The sequence below is a fragment of the Oncorhynchus kisutch genome, linkage group LG5, assembly GCF_002021735.2.
Source record: "Oncorhynchus kisutch isolate 150728-3 linkage group LG5, Okis_V2, whole genome shotgun sequence".
Classification (NCBI taxonomy): domain Eukaryota; kingdom Metazoa; phylum Chordata; class Actinopteri; order Salmoniformes; family Salmonidae; genus Oncorhynchus; species Oncorhynchus kisutch.
The window spans coordinates 13,853,923-13,868,355 of NC_034178.2; the positions used below are offsets into that span (position 1 = coordinate 13,853,923).

Consider the following 14,433-nt stretch of genomic DNA (forward strand, 5'->3'; position numbering starts at 1 on the left):
CAAGAAACGTCTGACCTCTGTGATTGCCAACAAGGGTTTTGCCACCAAGTACTAAGTCATGTTTTGTAGAGGGGTCAAATACTTATTTCCCTCATTAAAATGCAAATCAATTTATAACATTTTTGACATGCGTTTTTCTGGATTTTTTTGTTGCTATTCTCTCTCTCACTGTTCAAATAAACCTACCATTAAAATTATAGACTGATCATTTCTTTGTCAGTGGCAAACGTACAAAATCAGCAGGGGATCAAATACTTTTTTGCCTCACTATGTGGACTGTGGTCAAAAGTAGTGCACTAAATTATAGGGAACATTCGGACACAGAATGGTAACAAAAGATTGTGAGGAAATGCAATCATACGCCCGCATCCAAGCATCCTTCATAGCCAGTCCTCGAAACCCACCCACTAACAAGAAACAGAACAATGCCAGACTTTACTAGTCATAATGTCTATCTGACAAGCAGCAGGAAAAGTAATAGAGGTCCTGGTCTTCATTGAAATCACGAGACAGAACCTCTTTCTTGCTCTTAGGTCTGTTCTGGCAAAGTTTTGTCGGTACGTCATAACCCTTAGGGGAAAAACGCGGTAAAACTCATTTATGCACCGTTTCTCGGAGCTAAAAGGGGGACGTACCCAAAAAACGTGCAGAGTTACGAGACAGCTGTTGCCCTACGAGCAGAATCTAAAAATGGTGCTGCATAGCAGGAGTGTGATTTCTGAAGTGGGAGAGAAAGTAGCTGACACAATTCTACAATATACCAATTGTTTATGTGTACATTGAACACAGACACAGATATCGAGGTCAACCATTAAAAGTCGCGACGTCATCAAGGTCCTCAGATGTATATGTATGAATGGGTGGGAAGGGGTCGACAGGGGCCCCGATGGGCCACAGTCTGAACGTAAGGCTGTTGCAGGACGCAAGTAGAGGCCTCTCCTACACAGAGAGAGTGGGATGACTTTATCTAGCATACGATAAAAAGAAGATTGTCCATGGAAACTAACACGCCAGAGTACTTTTGTATACTTATATAGCTATACATTATCTCTACACTCAACACACCCGGTCCCCTCTTCTTCAAAGTACAGAAAGATGAAGAGCAGCTCTGAGAACATATCACGGTTGTCCTTTTTATACAAATAAATAAACAAACATTAAAACGATGGGAGAGGAGAGGGTGGAGGTGGTAGGGGAATAACGAAGTTCCGATTCGGTTTTCCTTGTGTTCATCTTTTCGGGCGTCAGTTTTCTTGCTTTGCTTTATTAATTGGTTGGTGTGCCGCCATGCCACTGTTGTTGTCCAGGAGCTGGGGCATGGGCAGCGGGGTCAGGAAGGTCTCAGGTGGAGGCGTTGGAGGCGGAGGCAGCGTTGGTGGTATGGCCACGGTCTCCGCTGTTGGCATCTGGAAATGGAAGCAGTACGTTACACAACTTGCCCTTAATGAGGAGAGCTCTTGGCCCATATTCACAAAGTGTCTCAGAGTAACAGCGCGGATCTGGGATCAGGTCCACTCTTTCCATATCATGTTATTCGTTATTTTCTAAAGGGGAAATCTGGTCCTAAATCAGCACTCTAGACGCTATACACTGGGACGCATTGTGAACACGGGCCCTGGTTAGTACTGAGAAGAGAGACTAGCCAGGAGTAGTGAGAGGTGAGGGTGAGGACATGAGAGAGAAGTTCCCAATCCTCCACTGACCCATAGCCCCTGCCACAAGAACCCTAGTTTACACCTATCCAACCCTGTCAGATCTACAAACGTGTCTAGAGGTCGATTTAGAAATGGCAATAGTGGGAGAGACAGAGAGAGACAGGGTGAGAGAGAGAGAGAGAGAGAGAGAGAGAGAGAGAGAGAGAGAGAGAGAGAGAGAGAGAGAGAGAGAGAGAGAGAGAGAGAGAGAGAGAGAGAGAGAGAGAGAGAGAGAGAGAGAGGGTGAGAGAGACAGGGGGGTGGGGGGTGTAATGACCTGAGGGTGCGGAGGCGTTGGTAGGAGTGAAGGCCCCGGGCTGATTCCGGGCGTGGGCGGGGATGAGGATGGAGGCTAAGGAGGGGTTACTGGACAACTCTGGGGAAGCAGAGAAAGAAACACCACGTCAGACAAAATCACCTACAGATAGACAGCACATCTTATATTTACAACTACAGAGCCGACTATCATATTCACCACCGTCCTACCGGAGTCACAGCATACGTTCACTATGATCACATCCTAATCAATCACCGTCCTACCGGAGTCACAGCATACGTTCACTATGATCACATCCTAATCAATCACCATCCTACCGGAGTCACAGCATACGTTCACTATGATCACATCCTAATCAATCACCATCCTACCGGAGTCACAGCATACGTTCACTATGATCACATCCTAATCAATCACCATCCTACCGGAGTCACAGCATACGTTCACTATGATCACATCCTAATCAATCACCATCCTACCGGAGTCACAGCATACGTTCACTATGATCACATCGTAATCAATCACCATCCTACCGGAGTCACAGCATACGTTCACTATGATCACATCCTAATCAATCACCATCCTACCGGAGTCACAGCATACGTTCACTATGATCACATCCTAATCAATCACCATCCTACCGGAGTCACAGCATACGTTCACTATGATCACATCCTGATCAATCACCATCCTACCGGAGTCACAGCATACGTTCACTATGATCACATCCTAATCAATCACCATCCTCAGTCAAATTCTATGGCTATGGAACAAATTTGCACACTCCCATCATGGATTTAAAAGAGTTGGATTGGTGTAAATAGTGAATAAAGGGCTTTTCCAACAATGTCACATCCACGACAAGAAGTGTGAAAGTGAACACTTTGTGAGAAGGGTGGAGAGTCAGGATACAACCACATTCTACCATTTACAACCCCAGACCCAACTACAGTTACCTATAGACACACATTCTACAATTTACAACCACAGACCCAACTACCCAAATACAGTTACCTAGACACATATTCTACCATTTACAACCACAGACCCAACTACAGTTACCTATAGACACACATTCTACCATTTACAACCCCAGACCCAACTACAGTTACCTATAGACACACATTCTACCATTTACAACCACAGACCCAACTACAGTTACCTATAGACACACATTCTACCATTTACAACCACAGACCCAACTACAGTTACCTATAGACACACATTCTACCATTTACAACCCCAGACCCAACTACAGTTACCTATAGACACACATTCTACCATTTACAACCACAGACCCAACTACAGTTACCTATAGACACACATTCTACCATTTACAACCACAGACCCAAATTCAGTTACCTATAGACACACATTCTACCATTTACAACCACAGACCCAACTACAGTTACCTATAGACACACATTCTACCATTTACAACCACAGACCCAACTACCCAAATACAGTTACCTATAGACACATATTCTACCATTTACAACCACAGACCCAACTACCCAACTACAGTTACCTATAGACACACATTCTACCATTTACAAACACAGACCCAACTACCCAAATACAGTTACCTATAGACACACATTCTACCATTTACAACCACAGACCCAACTACAGTTACCTAAAGACACACAATCTACCATTTACAAACACAGACCCAACTACCCAAATACAGTTACCTATAGACACACATTCTACCATTTACAACCACAGACCCAAATACAGTTACCTATAGACACACATTCTACCATTTACAACCACAGACCCAACTACAGTTACCTATAGACAGCCCCCGTGATATGCAGCTGTTCAGGGAAGCTAGAAACCATTATACACAGGCAGTTAGAAAAGCCAAGGCTAGCTTTTTCCAAGCAGAAATTTGCTTCCTGCAACACTAACTCAAAAAAGTTCTGGGACACTGTAAAGTCCATGGAGAATAAGAACACCTCCTCCCAGCTGCCCACTGCACTGAAGATAGTGTTTCCTGTCACCACTGATAAATCCACCATAATTGAGAATTTCAATAAGCATTTTTCTACGGCTGGCCATGCTTTCCACATCACTGCACCCCCCACAGCAACTCGCCCAAGCCTTCCCCAATTCTCCTTCTCCCAAATCCGTTCAGCTGATGTTCTGAAAGAGCTGCAAAATCTGGACCCCTACAAATCAGCCGGGCTAGACAATCTGGACCCTTTCTTTCTAAAATTATCTGCCAAAATTGTTGCCACCCCTATTACTAGCCTGTTCAACCTCTCGTGTCATCTGAGATTCCCAAAGATTGGAAAGCAGCTGCGGTCATCCCCCTCTTCAAAAGGGGGGGACACTCTTGACCCAAACTGCTACAGACCTATATCTATCCTACCATGCCTTTCTAAGGTCTTCGAAAGCCAAGTCAACAAACAGATTACCGACCATTTCGAATCTCACCATACCTTCTCTGCTATGCAATCTGGTTTCAGAGCTGGTCATGGGTGCACCTCAGCCACGCTCAAGGTCCTAAACGATATCTTAACCGCCATCGATAAGAAACATTACTGTGCAGCCGTATTCATTGATCTGGCCAAGGCTTTCGACTCTGTCAATCACCACATCCTCATCGGCAGACTCGACAGCCTTGGTTTCTCAAATGATTGCCTCGCCTGGTTCACCAACTACTTCTCTGATAGAGTTCAGTGTCAAATCGGAGGGTCTGCTGTCTGAACCTCTGGCAGTCTATGGGGGTTCCACAGGGTTCATTCTTGAACCGACTCTCTTCTCTGTATACATCAATGAGGTCGCTCTTGCTGCTGGTGAGTCTCTGATCCACCTCTACGCAGACGACACCATTCTGTATACTTCTGGCCCTTCTTTGAACACTGTGTTAACAACCCTCCAGGCAAGCTTCAATGCCATACATCTCTCCTTCCGTGGCCTCCAATTGCTCTTAAATACAAGTAAAACTAAATGCATGCTCTTCAACCGATCGCTACCTGCACCTGCCCGCCATCACTACTCTGGACGGCTCTAACTTAGAATACGTGGACAACTACAAATACTTAGGTGTCTGGTTAGACTGTAAACTCTCTTTCCAGACCCATATCAAACATCTCCAATCCAAAGTTAAATCTAGAATTGGCTTCCTATTTCGCAACAAAGCATCCTTCACTCATGCTGCCAAACATACCCTTGTAAAACTGACCATCCTACCAATCCTCGACTTTGGCGATGTCATTTACAAAATAGCCTCCAATACCCTACTCAACAAATTGGATGCAGTCCATCACTGTGCAAACCTTTTTGTCACCAAAGCCCCATATACTACCCACCATTGCGACCTGTACGCTCTCGTTGGCTGGCCCTCGCTTCATACTCGTCGCCAAACCCACTGGCTCCATGTCATCTACAAGACCCTGCTAGGTAAAGTCCCCCCTTATCTCAGCTCGCTGGTCACCATAGCATCTCCCACCTGTAGCACACGCTCCAGCAGGTATATCTCTCTAGTCACCCCCAAAACCAATTCTTTCTTTGGCCGCCTCTCCTTCCAGTTCTCTGCTGCCAATGACTGGAACGAACTACAAAAATCTCTGAAACTGGAAACACTTATCTCCCTCACTAGCTTTAAGCACCAACTGTCAGAGCAGCTCACAGATTACTGCACCTGTACATAGCCCACCTATAATTTAGCCCAAACAACTACCTCTTTCCCTACCTATTAATTTTGCTCCTTTGCACATTCTACCATTTACAACCACAGACCCAACTACAGTTACCTATAGACACACATTCTACCATTTACAACCACAGACCCAACTACCCAAATACAGTTACCTATAGACACACATTCTACCATTTGGCCTACAACTACAGGCCCAACTTTCACATTCACCATCATAGCATATTTAGCCTTTATTTTACCAGGGGAAGTCCCATTGAGACTAAGGTGTCTTTTACGAGGAAGCCCTGCATTACAAAGCAGCAAGGAATAGTGACAATTTACAATCAATCATAATCACAGCATTAATTTGCTCTGATCAAATTTAAATCATAATCATCTAATGGACTAATAGTCACATTCCCCTTACCAACCACCATGCTAATCAGTAGTCAAATTTGGCATGCATAGAAATACAATTCCTATTCAAGTCAAAGTTCTGTGATGAGTCGACTGGCATCCATATTGAGTGGTCCCCGTGACTGTTCCAGTCAAATTGCAGTGGTCTGAGGGTCTTTGTCCGTTCTAGTAATTCTGTAGGAGATACAGAGCTGTGTATGAGCTCCATCCATACCCTGTGTGGAGAAGTTGAAGAGCAGGGGCTTCTCGCGCCCGTTGGGCAGCTTGAGGTTGGGGTCCCGGAGCTCGTCGAAAAAGGTGTGGGCACAGGCCTCCAGGGGCGTGAAGCGCGCTGTGGGGGTGTACTCCAGCAGACGCGAGCACAGAGCGATGGCCTCAGGGGGCGTGCGCGGCCGGAACACCTGAGAGCCAATCACACAAGGCTGAAACCGGTCAATGACACAGGTTAGAGGTGACACGTCAGCTAAAGCTCCTGGGTGAAGATTACCCTAGGTACAGATCTAGGATCAGCTTCCCCCAATCCTTGCCTTAAGCATTAGTGGGGAATATGCAAAACTGACCAAAGATCAGCATCCAAAGACAACTTCACCCTACACCTGCTAAACATTATACAGTGCCTGTGCAAAATCCTGACAGGGTTTTAAAATCTTGCTCCACACTAAACAATTTTACAAAGCCTTACTTAGCATTCTTTAAGTCTTCATAAGCACTGCATATATATATATATCTATATAACCAGATATATCTATATATGGTTCTTACATCGTGTTTTGCCAAATGTGGCATAATCCTATGAATTGATTCTGAAGCATTTATAAAGGGTTTATAAAGGCTTCGTTAAACCTTTGAAGTGACTGTTTAAAAAGTGGGACCAAAAATATCTTGTAGATTCACTTTTATTCAGAAACTCACAGGCCAGAGGACAGTGCAGTGCAGAAGAACACCACCAGAGGGAGTGTAAACATATCTTAAAGGTGCTGCATGGTCAATCCCGATCTCGGCATTGGCCGTGCAGCATTTACGGTGATATGGCCACTGCAGAAGTCAGGGCATTCACACTTCTTGCGCTTCACCGAGCAGCCCAAAGCTGTTTTGAAGGAAGTGAGTTTGTGTTTATACAGGACCTCCCGCCCTCACCTACCGTCAACCAATCATGTCAATGCGGAGCCATACGGAGCCCTCCGCGTTGTTACAGAATTTGAGATGCGCAAAGAGATGCGGTACGGAGCTCTATTTGGCCACACCCCCCAAACGGCATCTCCGACCACATTTTCAGATCAAGCATAAATTGTCTCTTGCAGAGGGGAGAGCTGGTGTAAAACCGTGGGACAAATATTCCGGTCCCAATTAGCTCCCTACCTGTATCCCTAACATGCTGACCAAACTGCAGGCATGCGCCATTGCGTGAAAGCTGATTTTGTTCACCCATACCAGAAGCGATCAGGACATGCAGGTTGAAATATCAAAACAAACTTAACCTCGCCTGGCCATGCAGCCCTCGATGACACGCGCGAGCAGTGTGGGTGCAATGATTGAATAACATGGAAGTGTACATTTATTTAGCGACGCGAGCGGTGTGGTCAGCATGTAACCCTTCGATGTGTGCAGATTTGTAATGTGGGATACTTAGCCAACCCTTCAGATGTGGAAACACTGAAGGGTTGGAGCCTATGGGGAGCGCAATAGGCAGCGAATTAGGACCAGCTGTCCCTTTTGCCACCAATGTGGTGCGGCACATTGGGAGTCCTGCACATGCTGTTCAACCTGCAGATTCTAGAACGAGCTCTTATGTGAGGGTTTGTGCGTACACTGCTGTTCCTCTGCTTGCCCCTGGGGCCGGTGACCGTGGGAGTGTTTAACATCTCAAGAACACACTGAGGTTCACTGATGCATGAGTGAGATTTGAAGACAGGACACACACACACAGAGAGAAAGAGACACTTGGATGTAGGCGACAGATTTTAAAATAGTAAAAAACGGTTCCTGTACCTGTTGACTCACCTTAGTCCATGGGTGTGCCTTGATCTGAGGGAACTTAAACTCAGTGTAGTTGGGATTCATCTCTCGGATCTGCTCCCGAGTGGGAGTGCCGAGAACCTGGGGAGACACGGAGACATAGGAACCGTTTTCCCATCGATACGTACAACTATGTACATTTGAAGTATCAGGTGTGTACTGAGCACAAAACAGAAGTTAATCACTCATTATATTAGTTACAATGCCACCAGGGTTGTTCTTAATTCAGAATTTGGGAATTGACTCCCATTCAACTCATCAGTTGAAATTCTGGTTGGATTGGCCACACCCTACAGGATGTAGAATTTGAGTGATAGGAAATATATTTAATTCAGCAAAATTCAAAGAAATTCCACTCAGTCATAGAACATAGATAGCAAAGAATATATCACATTTCTTTTAACCTTAGTGCTTAGAATAGCAAATTATATTTCCACCAACAATTTCATTTGTTTAGCTTCTTTTTGAAGGCTCTATGGTCAACTTGAGGGATACATTCTGGGAAATGTACTTACAAAAAAGTGATTCATGAGATAATATCTTCAAATATTCACATACAGGTTTTGTTTTGCTTTGCTTGATCATTCATTTTAAGAGTGTGTCCTGAAAATAATTTGTTTCATCAATATTTTATATGCCACTATATAACGAATATTTTATGTTTTATGTACAATATGTACACTGAACAAAAATATAAACGCAGCATGATAAAATTTGAAAGACTTACCTAAATTACAGATTATAAGGAAATAAGTCAATTTAAATAAATAAATTAGTCCGTAATCTATGGATTTCACATGACTGGGAATACAGATATGCATGTGCTGCTTACAGATACATTAAAAAAGGTAGGGACGTGGATCAGAAGACCACCATTTAAACTTATGCACACATCTCATTCACACATCTCCTTCCCATAGTTGGCTTTTGATTGTGGCCTGTGGAATGTTGTCCCACTCCTCTATAATGGCTGTGCGAAGTTGCTGGATATTGGTGAGAACTGGAACGAGCCGTCATACACGTTGATCCAGAGCATCCCAAACGTGCTCAATGGGTAACATTTGTGGTGAGTATGCAGGCCATGGAAGAACTGGGACATTTTCAGTTATCCAGGAATTGTGTACAGATCCCTGTGACATGGGGCCATGCCTTATCATGATGAAACATGAGGTGATGGTGGCAGATGAATGGCACAAGAATGGGCCTCAGGATCTCGTCACGGTATCTCTGTGCATTCCTTTGGGTGACGGTCCGGCTTACCGTCTGTCTGTTGACATTTGAAGGCAGGTGTTTTTACCTTGATGATCTCCACCAGCTGATCCACCCCACTGTCACCGGGAAAAATGGGTTGCCCTAGCAACAGTTCTGCTAGAACGCAGCCAGCGGACCATACATCTGCAGAGGATGGAGAAATACTGTGAGGACACACACACTAGTAGTGGGAGGGGTAGTCAGTGTAAGGTGTTAGTAGTGGGAGGTGTAGTCAGTGTAAGGTGTTAGTAGTGGGAGGTGTAGTCAGTGTAAGGTGTTAGTAGTGGGAGGTGTAGTCAGTGTAAGGTGTTAGTAGTGGGAGGTGTAGTCAGTGTAAGGTGTTAGTAGTGGGAGGTGTTCGTAGTGGGAGGTGTAGTCAGTGTAAGGAGTTAGTAGTAGAAGCATACCTATGCTGGAGGTGTAGTCAGTGGCCCCAAAGATGAGCTCTGGGGCTCTGTAGTACCGTGAGCAGATGTAGGACACATTGGGCTCACCACGGACCAGCTGCTTCGCACTGCCAAAGATAACCAAGGAAGGAAGGCAGGAAGGAAAGATGGTGGGTAAGGACAGTCAAAAGGAGGATTTGAGACATGAAACTGCTTTTTCTTTTATGTATACCAATTAGTAGTTTCCTCAATTCCTCTCAAAGGAAAAGGGGATGGAGGAAGCAGGGTAACTAAGCAAGTAACGTTTTCAGACACAGCTAGAACTCAGGCCCAGACCACAGCAAATTGTTGTTGTGTGAGCCTGAGGGACTTTGTCCATTCTAGTAATTATATTCTATGAGCTGGGCTAGGTTGGGTCTATGTCTGAAAACATTATTAGCTGTCAAATCCTTGCTTCCTCCATCAATATGGCTCCATTGTATTTCAAATGTTCCAGCCCACCTGCCAAAGTCACAGAGCTTGAGCACGGCTGTCTCCGGGTCCAGCAGCAGGTTCTGGGGCTTGATGTCCCGATGGCAGATCCCAAAGGAATGGATGTAGGCCAAGCTCCGGAAGAGCTGGTACATGTACATCTGCAGAGAGAGAGATGTGGACACACACAACTTAGTACATGCGCTAAGCTAGCTACACATAGTGACATGAGTAGTAGGCCTATAGAATAGAGGCAATTCCTGCTCCCTCGTATTCAATGTGCTAAAAATAACAGTGTGCCAGTGTTCAAATCCCCCAGAAAGCCACAGCTAGCGGGCCCTGGCTCAGACTCCAGTCCTTTGTTTATACCACTACTTCCACTTCCTTAAGTGGCAAGTTGGAAAGGCAGAGACAGCGGGGGCGCTATAATAAGGAGCTGACGCCATCTCAACTGGCTGCTGCACGATGACGCAGGACAGCATGGTGAGGAGGATGGGAGGGAAATGCCCAAAGGAGTCCGTCTGCCTGGCCAGACACAACCATCCCACCACCACACACTGCGTGGGACTATTCTGTAGGTTCTACAGTACTGGGCAAACACTTCTATTTTGACCCCTTTTTCTCCCCAATTGGTGGTTACAGTCTTGTCCCATCGGTGCAACTCCTGTACGGACTTGGGATAGGCGAAGGTCGACGGCCATGCGTCCTCCGAAACACGACCCCGCCAAGCCATATTGCTTCTTGACACACTGCACACTTGACCAAAAAAGCACCAATGTGTCAGAGGAAACACCCTACAGCTGGCGACTGAAGTCAGCGTGCATGCACTAGGCCCACCACAAGGAGTCGACAAGGACATCACGGCCAGCCAACCCAGTGGGCCAATTGTGCGACCCCTTGTGTCTCCCGGTCGCGTCAAAGCCTTGGATCGAACACGGGTCTGTAGTGACACCTCTCGCTCTGCGATGCAGTGCGTTAGACCGCACTGCATACAACAAAAATGTGTGATGTTGGGTGCTCGACTGCAGTTGAGAAACACTGATCTAAATTAACATGGAGAGCAGTCTCTTGATGAAGCGATAGACTCGAGGGGGTCTTACCTTCACATAGACCATGGGGAGGGTCTGCTTGGCTCGGCTGTAGTGTCTAGCAACTCTGTACACAGTCTCAGGAACGTAGTCCAGAACCAGGTTGAGATACACCTCGTCCTTCTGTAACAAACAAACAACACACACACACATTTAGAGTATGAGTCAGACTAGGGACAGTGGGCCGAGGAGGTTAGAAGCATGTATCAATTCCTTTGGCGTGATCACAATGTAACATGGTTCTTGTTCATTAGGCACCAAACGGAAGAAAATGGACTGAAATGCTGAGGGGCTACCTGGACCATTCCAGGTATTCCGTTGAAAAACATATTTTCCATTGTGTGCCTAATGAAAACAACCCAGGCCTTGCTGTGTGACTAAGCAGGCCAGACAGACAGTGAGAGAGAGGGAAAAAAAGAGGAAAAACAGTTACTGTATGATCTGGCAGAGAGACACAAGCTAGACTTAACATCAAGGGAGTCAGATAGTTGTTTTTCTTGGCAGGACAACAGAGGAACAGATGACTGTTCTAGTGAGGGCAATGGGATATCACACTTTCTCTATGAATCAGTCGCTGCAGATGTCTTCAATGAACCACGAAAAGAATGATCACATTTACACAGTGTATAATACATTAAGAACAGCGTCCTAATATTGAGTTGCGTGCCCTCCCCCAGTCCTCCCTTTTGCCCTGAGAACAGCCTCAATTTGTCTGGGTATGTACTCTACATGGTGTCAAAAGCGTGCCAGCATCCCCGTGGAACATGTGTCAAGCTTAATGTCCTTTGGGTGTTGGACAATTCTTTATACACATCGGAAACTGTTGAGCATGAAAAGCCCAGCAGTGTTGCAGTTCTTGACCCGAACTGGTGCGCCTGTCAACTACTACCATACCCCGTTCAAATCCCCCGTTTGTCTTGCCAATTCACCCTCTGAACGGCATAATTACACTCATAACTCCATCTTCAACCGGTCTCCTCTCCTTCATCGACACTGATTGAAGTTGATTTAACAAGTAAGGGATCATAGCGTTTCACCTGGATTCCCCTAGTCAGTCTATGAAATGGAAAGAGCAGGTGTTCTAAAATGTTTTATATACAGTTGAAGTCGGAAGTTTACATACACTTAGGATGGAGTCATTAAAACACGTTTTTCAACCACTCCACAAATGACTTGTTAATTAAAGTAATTTGTAACTGTTTACAGAGAGATTATTTCACTATATCACAATTCCAGTGGGTCAGAAGTTTACATACACTAAGTTGACTGTGCCTTTAAACAGCTTGGAAAATTCCAGAAAATGATGTCATGGCTTTAGAAGCTTCTGATAGGCTAATTGACATCATTTGGGTCAATCGAAGGTGTACCTGTGGATGTATATCAAGGCCTACCGTCAAACTCAAAGCCTCTTTGCTTGACATCATGGGAAAATCAAAAGAAATCTGCCGAGACCTCAGAAAAATAATTGCAGACCTCCACAAGTCTGGTTCATCCTTGGGAGCAATTTTCAAAAGCCTGAAGGTACCACGTTCATCTGTACAAACAACAGTACCCAAGTATAAACACCATGGGACCACGCAGCTGTCATACCGCTCAGGAAGGGGACGTGTTCTGTCTCCTAGAGATGAACGTACTTTGGTGTGAAAAGTGCAAATCAATCCCAGAACAACAGCAAAGGACCTTGTGAAGATGCTAGAGGAAACTGGTACAAAAGTATCTATATCCACAGTAAAACAATCCTATATTGAGGAAGGAGGAAGAAGCCAGACTACGGTTTGCAACTGCACATGGGGACAAAGATCGTACTTTTTGGAAAATGCCCTCTGGTCTGATGAAACAAAAATAAAACTGTTTGGCCAGGATGACCATCGTTATGTTTGGAGGAAAAGGGGGAGGCTTGCAAGCCGAAGAACACCATCCCAACCGTGAAACATGGGGGTGGCAGCATCATGTTGTGGGGGTGCTTTGCTGCAGGAGGGACTGGTGCACCTCACATAATAGATGGCATCATGAGGAGGGAATATTATTTGGATATATTGAAGCAACATCTCAAGACATCAGTCCGGAAGTTAAATCTTGGTCGCAAATGTGTCTTCCAAATGGACAACAACTCCAAGCATACTTCCAAAGTTGTGACAAAATGGCATAAGGACAGCACAGTCAAGGTATTGGAGTGGCCATCACAAAGCCCTGACCGCAATCCTATAGAAAATGTGTGGGCAGAACTGAAAAAGTGTGTGCAAGCAAGGAGTCCTACACACCTGACTCCGTTACACCAGCTCTGTCAGAAGGAATGGGCCAAAATTCACCCAACTTATTGTGGGAAGCTTGTAGAACTACTAGGATTAAAGTCAGGAATCTCAAGACACAGTCAGTCGCACACACACATAGAGAGAGAGAGACACACACACAAAACACACACTTCCTGATAGAGCAATGCTCTAAAATAAGCCCCACACAAAGGATGACTCACTCTCCTGCCTGCCTCACTACAGCAACAGCAGCCCCTAAATTACACCTCTGATTGGCTTATCGGCTCACACAAAAGGCAGGTGATTGGATACTTCCCTTGTTCCCTCCTGACCATGTCAATAGCTGATTGGTTTGACAGCAACAGGTAGTGACTGCTTGACTGCTCAGTGCTCTGCCCCAAGTGACAAATCAAATCAAATTTGATTTGTCACATACACATGGTTAGCAGATGTTAATGCGAGTGTAGCGAAATGCTTGTGCTTCTAGTTCCGACAATGCAGTAATAACCAACAAGTAATCTAACTAACAATTCCAAAACTACTGTCTTATACACAGTGTAAGGAGATAAAGAATATGTACATAAGGATATATGAATGAGTGATGGTACAGAGCAGCATAGGCAAGATACAGTAGATGGTATCGAGTACAGTATATACATATGAGATGAGTATGTAAACAAAGTGGCATAGTTAAAGTGGCTAGTGATACATGTATTACATAAGGATGCAGTCGATGATATAGAGTACAGTATCTACGTATGCATATGAGATGAATAATGTAGGGTAAGTAACATTATATAAGGTAGCATTGTTTAAAGTGGCTAGTGATATATTTACATAATTTCCCATCAATTCCCATTATTAAAGTGGCTGGAGTTGAGTCAGTGTCAGTGTGTTGGCAACAGCCACTCAATGTTAGTGGTGGCTGTTTA

At 45.0% G+C, this 14,433-nt stretch overlaps 1 protein-coding gene across 4 annotated transcripts in view; it reads right to left on the minus strand.

Moving 5' to 3' along the window:
* Positions 1 to 202: 202 nt before the first annotated feature.
* Positions 203 to 14,433, minus strand: part of LOC109890683 (glycogen synthase kinase-3 beta) — a 54,870-nt gene continuing 40,639 nt past the window's right edge. Inside the window, exons 4-11 of one of the 4 annotated variants that reach the window (XM_020482655.2) lie at positions 11,262 to 11,372; positions 10,192 to 10,322; positions 9,712 to 9,818; positions 9,351 to 9,448; positions 8,039 to 8,134; positions 6,252 to 6,459; positions 1,972 to 2,070; positions 203 to 1,406 (exon numbers count right to left, since the gene is read on the minus strand). In XM_020482655.2, the coding sequence (XP_020338244.1) occupies positions 1,342 to 1,406; positions 1,972 to 2,070; positions 6,252 to 6,459; positions 8,039 to 8,134; positions 9,351 to 9,448; positions 9,712 to 9,818; positions 10,192 to 10,322; positions 11,262 to 11,372 (915 nt within the window). In that variant the 3' untranslated portion in view covers positions 203 to 1,341. Of the gene's footprint in view, positions 1,407 to 1,971; positions 2,071 to 6,251; positions 6,460 to 8,026; positions 8,135 to 9,350; positions 9,449 to 9,711; positions 9,819 to 10,191; positions 10,323 to 11,261; positions 11,373 to 14,433 lie in introns of all 4 variants that reach the window. The other 3 variants (XM_031824520.1, XM_031824521.1, XM_020482656.2) reach the window with 3 other exon arrangements.